The sequence below is a fragment of the Mangifera indica genome, chromosome 14 (assembly GCF_011075055.1).
Source record: "Mangifera indica cultivar Alphonso chromosome 14, CATAS_Mindica_2.1, whole genome shotgun sequence".
Classification (NCBI taxonomy): domain Eukaryota; kingdom Viridiplantae; phylum Streptophyta; class Magnoliopsida; order Sapindales; family Anacardiaceae; genus Mangifera; species Mangifera indica.
In genome coordinates this window covers 6,720,718-6,732,056 of record NC_058150.1, presented here as the reverse complement: position 1 = coordinate 6,732,056, position 11,339 = coordinate 6,720,718, and the positions used below count along the sequence as shown (strand labels likewise).

Genomic DNA, 11,339 nt, shown 5'->3' with positions numbered 1-11,339 from the left:
AATGGAGCTAGTATGATGGAGTATGGTTTGCATTATTTCAATGCAAAACTTAATGCTAAAATAAATTCAATTAAAAAAAGCACAAAGCACAGGTTTTGCACCGAAGGCTAGGGCACATTTCCTTTCAGAAACTCAAAAATATTTTTGGTTTTGATGTATTGAATAAAACCTGTGAGCCTAGTGATGCTTGTCATTGGGCTAAATAGTTTAAAAGTATTTTTCTCGTAAATCCAAAAATATTTTTAATCATGTTTATTTAGATACTTGGGGACCTTACGACACTAGCACACACGAGAGCCTCTTACTTCCTCATAATAATGGATGATTGCTCTCAAAGTACATGGGTTTACCTAATGAAAAGCAAAAATGAAGCACATATTTTGTTTGACCATTTTGTCAAAATTATCAAAACTCAATTAACAAACATGCAAAGAAATTATGGTCAGCCAATGTTGTGGAGTTCCTATCCAAACGCTTCCAAGAGTTCATTTTAAAGGAAGGGACGATTCCCCAAACCTTATGTCCACACACACTACAACAAAATGGTGTGGTGGAACAAAAGCAAAAGTATCTCTTAGAAGTAGCCCGTGCATTTAGATTTCAGGCCAATGTAAAGAATTAAAAACATTGACAGATAATGCAACTTGTAGTTTACATCAACTACCAAAAGGAAAAAGAGACATAGGGTCCAAGTGGGTCTTCAAAATAAAATATAACAATGATGGATCGGTTACAAAGCTTGACTCATTGCAAATGGGTACAATCAAGTTAAGGGCTTGATTACAATGAGACTTCTACCCTACTAGCAAAATTTTCCACTGTTAAATGTATCCTAACAGTTGCGACCACCAAAAAATAGGAACTCCATCAACTCAATGTCAGCAATACCTTCCTTAACAGAGTCCTCCATGAATAAGTATACATGAAACTTCCTCAAGGGAATGGGAGATCATAAGAAATGACGAGTAGTGCAAACTTCTTAAATCATTGTAAGTGCTGAAGCAAACTTCTAGACAATGGTTTGATACAACTCTCAATAAATATAGAGCCTTTCAAACAACTCATTATCAACTGTATTAATAAAATTTAACACTCCTCTCTAGATATATACTCTACCTAGAATATGAATTCGAGAAAACGTGTTAACTTAAACTTACCCCCAAGAAGCAAGAAAATTAAAAGCATGATTAACACTTAAACATATAAAACCTTCCAAAAGGTATAAACACATTAATAATGGAAAGGCCTCGATATCATAAATAATTTAGAAACACATTGTCCACAATATAGAGTTTTCGAACCAATATGGCTAATAGTATCTAAGCTATCAAAAAAGAAAGGCCAAAGGACTTCTTCCCACCCAAATTATCCTATTTTCCTAAGTTCCACCTCTTAACTTTGAAAATCTCACCCACTCATGGATAGTTAAAGTTAATGGAACTCTAACCCCTTAAAATTTAATCTCGTTCTCCCTCCCTCCTCGAAACCCTAAAAACTAAAAGTTTTTCCCCTAAACTAAGTTTTAAAAAATGGCATTCCTTCCAACGTTTAATTTTCAATCTCTAGCATCATCATCGGCAATGAAGAGTTCTCAACACATCACCATACTCCAACGATCTCCCTCCTCTTCTCCGGAACTTTGACCAACGAAGATCTTGTCTGGGAAGACAAAGAACTTCGTCTAGAAGACGCAGCCCAAATGAAGAAGAAGACAAGATCTTCGTCGCCCAGAGTTCCAGAGGAAGAGAGAGAGACTGTTGGAGCATAGTGATTCGTCAAGGACTCTTCATCGCCGCGATGACACTAAATTTGACACCGAAGATTGAAAACTAAACCCTGGGGGGGGGGGGGAATGTCATTTTTTAAAACTTGACATAAGGAAAAACTTTTAGTTTTTAGAGTTAAAAAGGGGAAAAGAGATTAAATTTTAATTTATTTTTAATATTATAGATAAAATCATAATTTTATCCTTAAAACTAACAGACTTAATCATCCATAAGTAGGTATTTAGGATTTTCATAGTTAAGAGGTGGATATTTGGAAAAAACATGATACTTTAGGTGGGAATAAGTCCTTTGGCCAAAAAGAAAATATTAAAATCCTTGATTTAAGCCATCCATTTGATAATGATATAAATCAAGTTGGTTAGTATCACCAACATATCACATGTCATTTATATGGCCAACGTCCTAACATTTATATGGGTTACATCATCTTTACATGCCATTTACACGGCTAGCGCTACCGACATGCCATTTATATGACTAACACCTATAGGAGACATTACATGTGTACATCTAACAAGTCTTCAAAATTTCACTAGTTCTTGGCATTTTTTTAAGCACAAAGTTATGCTGATTGATATTTATAGGTTTAAATTAACAGAAGCAGAACCCAACTTATCATTGGTCCAGCCAAGGCCTAGGAATATATGTGCACATTCTTAATTGAAAAGATATATTACATTTAAAACTACAAAATGATTCTCTGTTTTGAAAAGATGAAATTTATTGAGGGTTGAAACAAATACCCATTACCATTTAATTGAAACATTAAATTTAACAGTAAGTTCCTAAGACAAAATGAGAATTTATTATTTTCTTATTTAAATTGTAAAATCATTGCTTTATTAGTTTCTTATTTATGGTGTTAGGCAAATGTCACAAGAAAATAATTACATCTTCTTCCTTAGTGTGGTTCACAATATTCTTCACATGCTACAAATCGAGTAAATTACACTCACACTAATATGAAATAGTCTTTCTTCAACTTACTAACCAAGATATCAAATCTCTCGCCAGATTCAATAATATATATTATCTCAAGTTTCCTTCACAAGAGCCTAGCTTCGTGATGCCCATTTCCTACCATTCTATACCGAGTGGACATTGTTAATTTGGTATAAGAGTATGTTGACATGCAAATAATTATATTCCCACAATCTTAAATCTAGCTAGAGAGATTATTTTGCATCGCCCATATGTTTAATTTCCGGTTGCTATCAATGCATGTGAATTAACTCTTCTTCTTTGCATTCTCTGATGGCAATATCCATTACTTGGCCAGCGGAAGATGGTAAAACATCACAGCAGTGCCTTCTAGGAGCCCGTAACTAAAGTCAACATTAAATTTAACAGTAAGTTCCTAAGACAAAATGAGAATTTAATAAATAGATTAAATGTAGAGTGTTTCAAAGAAGATTGTAAGAATACCTGAGCAATGTCAAGCTCTAATTTGTGTGAAAGCACTCTGATTTCATCAAGTTTTCTTGGAGAAGCCATGTCGAGCGAACAATTCTCATATGATTTCCTGTAACTGGTCCTAATTCCATCACTTCCAGAAGTTACATTTTCCAAAAAGAAAATTGTGGGTCTCTGGCAGGGGTCAGGGTGAAGTTCTCTGGTATTAAAAGTATAAGCTGGTTTAGGATGTCCCTTTTTCCATTGCTGGAATGTCGCTTGCACTGGAAGAACATCTGGTAAATTCATGTGCCTGCCAAACACCTGAACAGCATAACCCCAGGACACAGATATAGTCCATGAAAACCATCGGTCATAGCAAACGGTTTTTTGCAAAATTCTCCCCTGATCAACATTTGCAGCTTCAAATAAATGTTCCAGGGCCTTTACTTTTGTCAAGTTAGGAAAGATAGATTCCACATGGTCTAAGTGATGCACTGATACCAGAGGCGCGGTGGGATGTGAAGCCAACAAGCCAAAGAGATTGCCTCGAACATCAAACTGGTTGAATTCAAAATATAATATTTGAGACTTCAGTTATAAACAATAAGCTAAGAAGTTAACAAATTTATACCTGATGGAAGCCAGGCTCACGGGTGAGGCTTATGCCAAGCTCTGCCAAGCAAGAGTATATCCTAGCGTCACTTCCATAAAGGTGAGGATATCGCTCAATGCATGAATCAAAAACCTTAGCCAGAACTTTGGCCAGAGGAGCACTTATGGCGAAACCTGCTCCACCAAAAGCCATTTCAAAGCTGAAGTATCTGTTCTGTTCATGAATCTCTGAATTTGACCCGATGTAGTACCAGAGTCCATGATCATACTTGGACAGAGTCTTCACCAGATTATCAGGGAGGAAAACTGTGTCATCATCACCAAAAACATACCACCGCACATCTGAGTGATTAAGAGCAACAGTCTCTAGAACAACACGCGCAACTCGAATTGCTGATCGCAGACCTCCTTTATAAGTATAACGAAATCGTGAAGTGTCCTCAGAGATGCAAATTGGCGGAAGAAAAGTGCTATCATTACTCTGTGAATCTGAATCAGGTGGCATACTTTCAAGGAATACACATCCTCGCATCTTCTCGGGTCTCCACCAAAGTTTGACATATTCTTTCTTCTTTGGCCAGGAGTTCTCGTTAGAAGCAATTCCAAATACAATTTGCTCAAGACTGACTGGCGCATATACATTATGTGAAGAAGAGGAGAGCAAATCTGAAGTCCTGTAAGATCCTACTAAGAATAATGAAACAAAAAGAAATATGATACATAGAGAAGATGAGATCAAAAGAAGGTTAATCAAATAAGATGAAGATTGAGCTTTGATTGTTGAGCGGAGAAACTGCATTTTGAATGGTATAGGAGAGGGAGAAAAAGAAGAAATGGGTTCATACAGAATCCTGTCAGTTTTGGCACATTTTAAGTTTTCACGAAGTTTAGGTGAGTTGTTCAGCTAAAGAGAGAAGAGAAGTTAGTCTTTGTGTGTTTGTGTATATATATATATATACATACACACATATATATTTTTTGTTTTTTACAAGCTACCTACCATTCACCAACGCAATCAAAGGCGGAAGAAACCTGCAAATTTTGACACTTCAACACGTTATACGTTATATTTCCATTTGTTGAGAAAAAACGTGGAGCAGGTCATTGTACGATATCTTGGCCATTCAGAATCCTCCAAGTGATGGATTGTTTGATTCAAGTTAGGTCGATGAGATGACAATTCTCATTTGACTGCACAGAGAGAGTTTTTGAAATCTGTCGTCGATGCGTTCAGAGCCATTTGATACTTTTAACAATTAATGTTGAAGTTTCACTGTAACTGGTCTCCAAATCCCAAAAACTGCACCATGTGAAAGGCCACAGATGGATTTGGAAAAGACATACCAGTCAAATTTCAACGATTCCACATTGTTGCTTTCCTCGACAAAAGAAGACGCATTAGCATTTAGTCATTAAGCTTTTCAATTAGAAGATTGAAAAGAAAGTAACAATAAAAAAAACTAAAATAATGTGGGATAAAGAAAAGGCATTGTAGTATTTGAAAAGCAATATCCTATATACAAAAATTTTTAAAGGCAGTGTATATAAGGATATTTAAAATTATTTAATTATATAATAATATTATTATTCATATTTATTAATAAAAACCAACCCTACAACTACAAACATATTAACTATAATAATAAAATTGTATGTATAAATAATATACATAAATAATGATATATTATCATATAATAAGATAATATTAAATAAAAATAAAATAATATTTAATTATATAATAATATATTATTATTTATATATATAATATTACTCAAACTCTAAACGAGTTATCCGGGACAGAGAAAATTTCCTGCATCTCCCTCAATCATGGAGGAATTTAAGAACCGCTAGTTAATTTCAAAAACAAACAAAAAGTTAGTTTATAATTTTTCAGCAAAAATGTTGTTTGGTCCAAAGAACAGTCCTTTTTTTGTTTTTTTAATTTGATCGAACTCAATTTGTCTTCAGCACGCTTAAACCGCTTTCAATGGAGATGATATTATTCATGAATTAATCAACCTCCTGAATCTTCTAATTCAATAGATTATTTCCAAAAGGCCAAGACTTGTTCCCACCCAAGGCTTGGTGCACCCCCAACTCTTATATGCTAATTTTCGAAAATTCAAATATCCACTTATCTATTTAATATATTAAATTTTACTATTACTATCAAGGATAAAAATATCAATTAGAGATTTTATTTAAAGAAATAATAATTTATCATTTTTTTCATTTTAATTTTAAAAATTAATAATTTTTCTCATAACTTAGTATTAAAAAATTACTTTTTTAACCCTACCATTCAGAGTTTTCATATTTTAAAGTTAAAGCCACCCAACTCAAAGTATAAAAATATTATATTTACACTCCCGAAAATGCAATCTCTTTTTTTGATGACCACTATTTTCGACAAGTCACTCCAGTGTTTCATCAACCCCATCACCAACACATCTATTCCCTCAACAAATTTATTGCACGAATCTGTGCGACAAAATTGCACAAATTCATGTGACAGAGATATGCGATGATCTTGACAATGTCCAAATCTGTAAAACAAATCCAACTATTTTAAGGATTTTTAGTGATTTCTACACCGAAAAACCACCTAGGAGGGAGAGAAGGTGTTGATTATGAGTTGATGACATGTTGGAAAGAATGATCACCCCAAAAAAATGAATTTTTAGAGAGTATAAATATAATGTTTTTTAAATTTTGAGAGAGCGATTGTTACCCTCAAAATATGGAACCCTAAAATGATGAAAGTTAAAATGTAATTTTTTAAAACTAAGTTAAAAGGAAAATTATTAGTTTTGAAAACTAATAAGAGAAAAATGAGATAAATTATTTTTTATTTATATAAAATCTCCAAATGACATTTTTACTCCTGCTAATAATAATGAAATTTCGAAACTGAGAGGGTGAGAATTTTGGAATGCACTAAGCCTTGGGTGGGAATAAGTCTTTTGGCCTTTCCAAAATTTAACTACAAAGTAAATAAACACAAGTAGACTTTCACCACTACCAAATCTCACATTTCATATGGCTCAGTTCTATCAGCCCCTGTTTGACAGGTGATGATCATCCATTGCCTGTATTCCATCAGTTCCATGCTTAATTAGCAAATAAGTCAAATCATAATTTCACTAACATGACCTGCTTCTAGGACATAAATAACCCTTGAATAACTGAAGTTCGTTGGGGAGTTCTCCCATTGTATTGCCGTCAGAAATTTTTGTAGGAAAAGATATCTGCATCCATTGGAGATTCAAAGATCAGCTTGGTTCCATGATTTTGATGATCCTCAAACATTTTCAAGCGTACCATTCCCCCTGAAACGAAGGAATTACAGTAATTGGAAACCATTTTGAGGAGTTCTAGACAATTTTCACCTCTCCACATTATTACTTTATCAATCTTCAGATAGAATTACGTCAATTAATAAAATAAATGGAACTAAAGATATTTGTTGGAAAAGAAATGACGTATTAGTAATAAAAATCTATATTCAAGTACAGACTTGCCAAAACTCCCACAGAAAATAAACTAATGATATCAGCAGTTATGTTGTAGCAGAAACAGAAATGATATCAGCGAAGTCAGTGAAATTTTAAAGTCAAGCAGCCTAAGAGTTGAATTCAAGAATAGCAGCATGTTGAAAGATTCAAACAAAACTCCAATAATAATGAGTGTGGAAGCTCCAAATTTTATTTATATAAAATTAAAAAACAAAGAGGAAAACTGAAATGAGAAATAAGAACAGTAACTTGAGTGAAAACCATTTCTGGTACAAATAGTGACAAATATTTTTCCTAAGTTGCTCAAAATTTTTCCTTAACATGAACAAACAGTAACATGTTGGAGTCATTCAGTGGGCAAGTAAATGCTACAGCTATATATATGAAGTCTTAAAGAATTTATGGGGGAAAATGATATTCCTTCTAGCCGACCAATGATCTGGCATTTTTTCTGAAACAATGAATTACCAATTGCTACAGTCCTTTGAATTTGATAAACAAATCAAGCAACTAATATAGTGAATGAAACTTTATGTAGTAAAGAAGTTACCTTACCATTTACATGGCTATTATGAGGCTCACACCAAAACTAAGTTGAACTCCTCAGGGTTTTTTTCAGTGTCTCTTATCAGCAGCCATTTACAAGATACTAGGAATGCATGGAAATCAGCTCATGAACCCCACATTGTCTAATTTGTATGGTCATCGATTCATTAAAAGTAGGAGAAATGTCACAGCACTGACGGCGAGGAGATTCCATCTGAAATATTGATAATTAAATTTGTACAACAACAATAGCAAAACCAATTAGAAAACAAAAATAGCATGATAAAACAGTTTATAGTACAGTTTTTAAGATGTTGACCTCCACATCATAATCAAGAACATCAAACCAACTCATTATTACCTCTTCAACATCAAGTTCCACCTTCTGTGACAACACTCTAATCTGTTCAAGATTCTCCAACACATGGGCTCTAACACAATCTCCAACAACATGCTTGATATAGTTGCTCCACACACTGGTTTGATCAGATATAACACTTTCGAGAAAGAAAACAATTGGTCTTTTACAGGGATCTCTTGGATAGTCTTTCATATTAAACATAAAATGAGAGCCAACTTTTGCACCTCTCTTCCAGGGTGTAAAGGTTCTCTGCAACGAAAGGAGATCTGGAAGCAATTCATTGCCTTCATACACCTGAATGGCATAACCCCATGCAATTGAAACAGTCAGTTGCCTTGAACGGTCATAACAAACTGTTTGCTGAAAAATTCTGGCAGGATCAACTTTCACTGCTTTGAAAAGGTGTCCCAGAGCTTGAATCCTGTTCATATTAGGGAAGATTGGATCCACAGCATCCAAATGATGAAGAGACAACAATGGTGGTAATGGATGTGCAGAAAGCATACCAAACAAATCTCCCCGCATGTCAAGCTGATAAAAAATAATAATATAAGAAATTTGCATCTTAACTGACCACAGAACTTGCGACAGCCAAATCTCTATTAAAAGAAAATAAAAAAAGAACAAGCATGACTACCACAGCATGATATTAGCATTTGATTACAATCAAGCAAATTAATAAAAAACTTATACAAGTCAAGTCTTCCATGTGTAAAGTAGCCCCATCAGCATTGTGTTCCACCATTTCAAATGCATGTCCACATATTAAGACCAGAACTATGGAACATTGAAATAATTTAAAACACTAGCGAAATATGAAAGAGATAACATCTCAAATCTGTTTCATCTCGTCATTGTAATTATTTAGTAAGGCAGTGCACTAAAGCTTCCATCACTTATATGTTTAGTATTTGGATAATAGTTGCAGAAGTCACTCGAGAAAGCTACAATATGCACATTTTATGCTACCACTCAATCTATGTTTAGACCTATACAAACATCAACATTGTCAATGTAGAAATAGAAGCAAATTAATCAATTACAATATATATAAAAAGTTTTACCTGATGAAACCCGGGTTCATGGGTTAAGCCAACACCCAATTCAGCCAAGCAGGAAAAGATTCTGGCGTCGCTTCCGTACAAATGCGGGTATCTAATCAAGCAAGAGTCCAAAACCCTTGCTAAAACCCTAGCAAGTGAGTGGCTAATGGCGAACCCAGCTCCACCAAACGCCATATTGAACGAGTACTTCACATTCTGCTCATAATCCTCGCTGTTACTCCCCACATAAAACCATCTATTATCATCATATTTCGACAGCGCTCTTACCAAATTGTCCACGAAGAAAACGGTGTCGTCATCTCCGAAAACAAACCACCGAACCCCGTCACTCTCGTCCGTAAGATCAACGGCCTCTTTCACCACACGCGCCACGCGGATGGCGGACCGCAGACCCCTTGGATCGGTGTAAGGGAACTTTGAAGTATCGGCAGAGATCACAACACGGGGCACGGTGGGGTCCGATGAGTCATTATCGGGCACGTTGCTGTCTAAGAAGGCGAGAGCTCGAGTGGAGTCCGGAGAGTACCAAAGGCGGATGTAAGATTGGCGGCGGGGCAAGGATTTTGAGGAGGAGGCTATGGCAAAGAGGACATGGCGGCGCGAAATGGGAGTCCTGGTGATGATAGCTTTGGCGATTGAGTTGGATAGTGGTGGCGCGTTGATAGGGAATAGGTAGGAAATGAGGTAGAGGATTAAGAGGAAAGAAAGAAGTAGAAGAAGGGTTTTGACTCGCGATGGGTTTAGCTTATTTGGCTGCATTCCGGCTGGAAAAGAGCGGTGAGTATGATCAGTTTTCAGTGAAGAAATGATGGGTTTTTTTGGTCTTCTGTTATAGTTGTACTGGTTCTGCATCAACATTTAAGGATTCGCAGCAAATTAGCCGGAGATGTATCGGAATCATGGTCCGAATCGAACTGAGTTTTGTCTTGTCTTCACTTCTCAGATTAGCCCCTTTGTGCGTCGGTGAAATGCCAGAGGGATGGCCCATGAAAACCAAGACCCAAAATGGATCTGCTGTTGGATTAGGCCGAAGAGTAGAGCTGGCTTTGAACCAAGCTCTTAACAATCAGCCTGCAGCTCGGTTCGAATCTGCTCAGATCGGGCTTCTGTAGATTGATCCCACTCTGAGCTTAAATTGAAAGTTGGGCTAGTATATCCAAGGAGCTGAGTTCAAGCTGGTAATGACTCGATTTGATTTAGTTCACCAGCCGAATTTAAAATGACAAATCGAAATCAATTTTGTTTTAAGTTCAATACAACAATTTTGTTTCAACTTATTTTATGTGTTTTATTTGCGCACTGTATAGACTTTTTTTTTTTTTTAGTTATTATGATTATTATTATAACATATACTCATTTTATTTGTTTGATTTGCATCCTATCTAGACTTTTTTATGTTTTACTGTTGTTTTTATGATTATTATTATGACATATTTTATTTGTTTAATTTGACTCAAATGTCGATTTTTAGTACTTTACTGTTATTATAAAGATTATTATAATGTTGGTGACCATTATATTTGCTTGATTTGTATCCTATGCTTCATTGTTATTATTATGTTGTTTACTCATGTTATTTATTTGATTTGCATCTTGTGTTGATATTTTGTGTTTCATTGTTACTATTATGTTAAGGGCGTTCAAAATTATCCAGTAACTGAACTAAAAAATAGATAATTTGAAAAATTAGTTCAAATACTAGTTCAAAAATATAGAAAAACTAACTTTTTGGTTTGGTTACTAGTTCTTCTTTGATCTTTGATTCATGTATTATCAAAATCATTAGAGTTTATTTCAAGAATTATTTAAAGGGTTATTCCTTTTGTATTGATCCATAATCACAAAATATTGTTGGGTTTTAACTAAGAAAATAATTGGGTATTTCTTAATTATTGATCTTAAGTTCATAAATTACTTAAGAGTGATTACACTTGATTTTTTTTTATAATAGATTTAGTTTAGAAGTTGACCTGTGGTTTTTTCTCTCTACATTTAAGAGTTTTTCATGTAAATCTTGTATTCTTATTTGTGATTAATTTGTTTTATTTTTTGCATATAA

The 11,339-nt window shown here is 34.6% G+C and overlaps 2 protein-coding genes across 4 annotated transcripts; both read right to left on the bottom strand.

The window, feature by feature from the left end:
- Positions 1-2,606: 2,606 nt before the first annotated feature.
- Positions 2,607-4,747, bottom strand: LOC123195868. Its single transcript, XM_044609732.1, has 3 exons — positions 3,814-4,747; positions 3,213-3,740; positions 2,607-3,112 (listed from the first exon to the last, which is right to left on the bottom strand). Exons 1-3 carry the CDS (start codon positions 4,591-4,593, stop codon positions 3,002-3,004), a joined length of 1,419 nt encoding a protein of 472 aa, XP_044465667.1. The 5' UTR covers positions 4,594-4,747; the 3' UTR covers positions 2,607-3,001.
- Positions 4,748-6,738: 1,991 nt separating this feature from the next.
- Positions 6,739-10,374, bottom strand: LOC123195520. Of its 3 annotated transcripts, none has more exons than XM_044609280.1 (4): positions 9,281-10,374; positions 8,217-8,747; positions 7,860-8,069; positions 6,739-7,123 (listed from the first exon to the last, which is right to left on the bottom strand). In XM_044609280.1, the coding sequence occupies exons 1-3, from the start codon at positions 10,136-10,138 to the stop codon at positions 7,959-7,961; spliced, it is 1,500 nt and encodes a 499-aa protein (XP_044465215.1). In that variant the 5' UTR covers positions 10,139-10,374; the 3' UTR covers positions 6,739-7,123; positions 7,860-7,958. The 3 variants fall into 3 exon arrangements, with proteins under 3 accessions (XP_044465215.1, XP_044465214.1, XP_044465216.1); XM_044609279.1 differs by having other exon boundaries at positions 7,865-8,069; XM_044609281.1 differs by having other exon boundaries at positions 6,739-7,042; positions 7,865-8,069.
- Positions 10,375-11,339: the final 965 nt, after the last annotated feature.

Bases quoted from the DNA above. Each gene is read 5' to 3' on its own strand.
- LOC123195868 (XM_044609732.1), bottom strand. From the start codon at position 4,593: ATGCAGTTTCTCCGCTCAACAATCAAAGCTCAATCTTCATCTTATTTG. The intron at 3,741-3,813 runs GTATAAATTTGT...GAATTCAACCAG, and splicing joins GTGAGCCTGGCTTCCATCAG to TTTGATGTTCGAGGCAATCT. The intron at 3,113-3,212 runs GTATTCTTACAA...TGTTGACTTTAG, and splicing joins TAGAGCTTGACATTGCTCAG to TTACGGGCTCCTAGAAGGCA.
- LOC123195520 (XM_044609280.1), bottom strand. From the start codon at position 10,138: ATGTTGATGCAGAACCAGTACAACTATAACAGAAGACCAAAAAAACCC. The intron at 8,748-9,280 runs GTAAAACTTTTT...ATTTTTTATCAG, and splicing joins ATGAACCCGGGTTTCATCAG to CTTGACATGCGGGGAGATTT. The intron at 8,070-8,216 runs GTAATAATGAGT...TCAATATTTCAG, and splicing joins TGGAACTTGATGTTGAAGAG to ATGGAATCTCCTCGCCGTCA.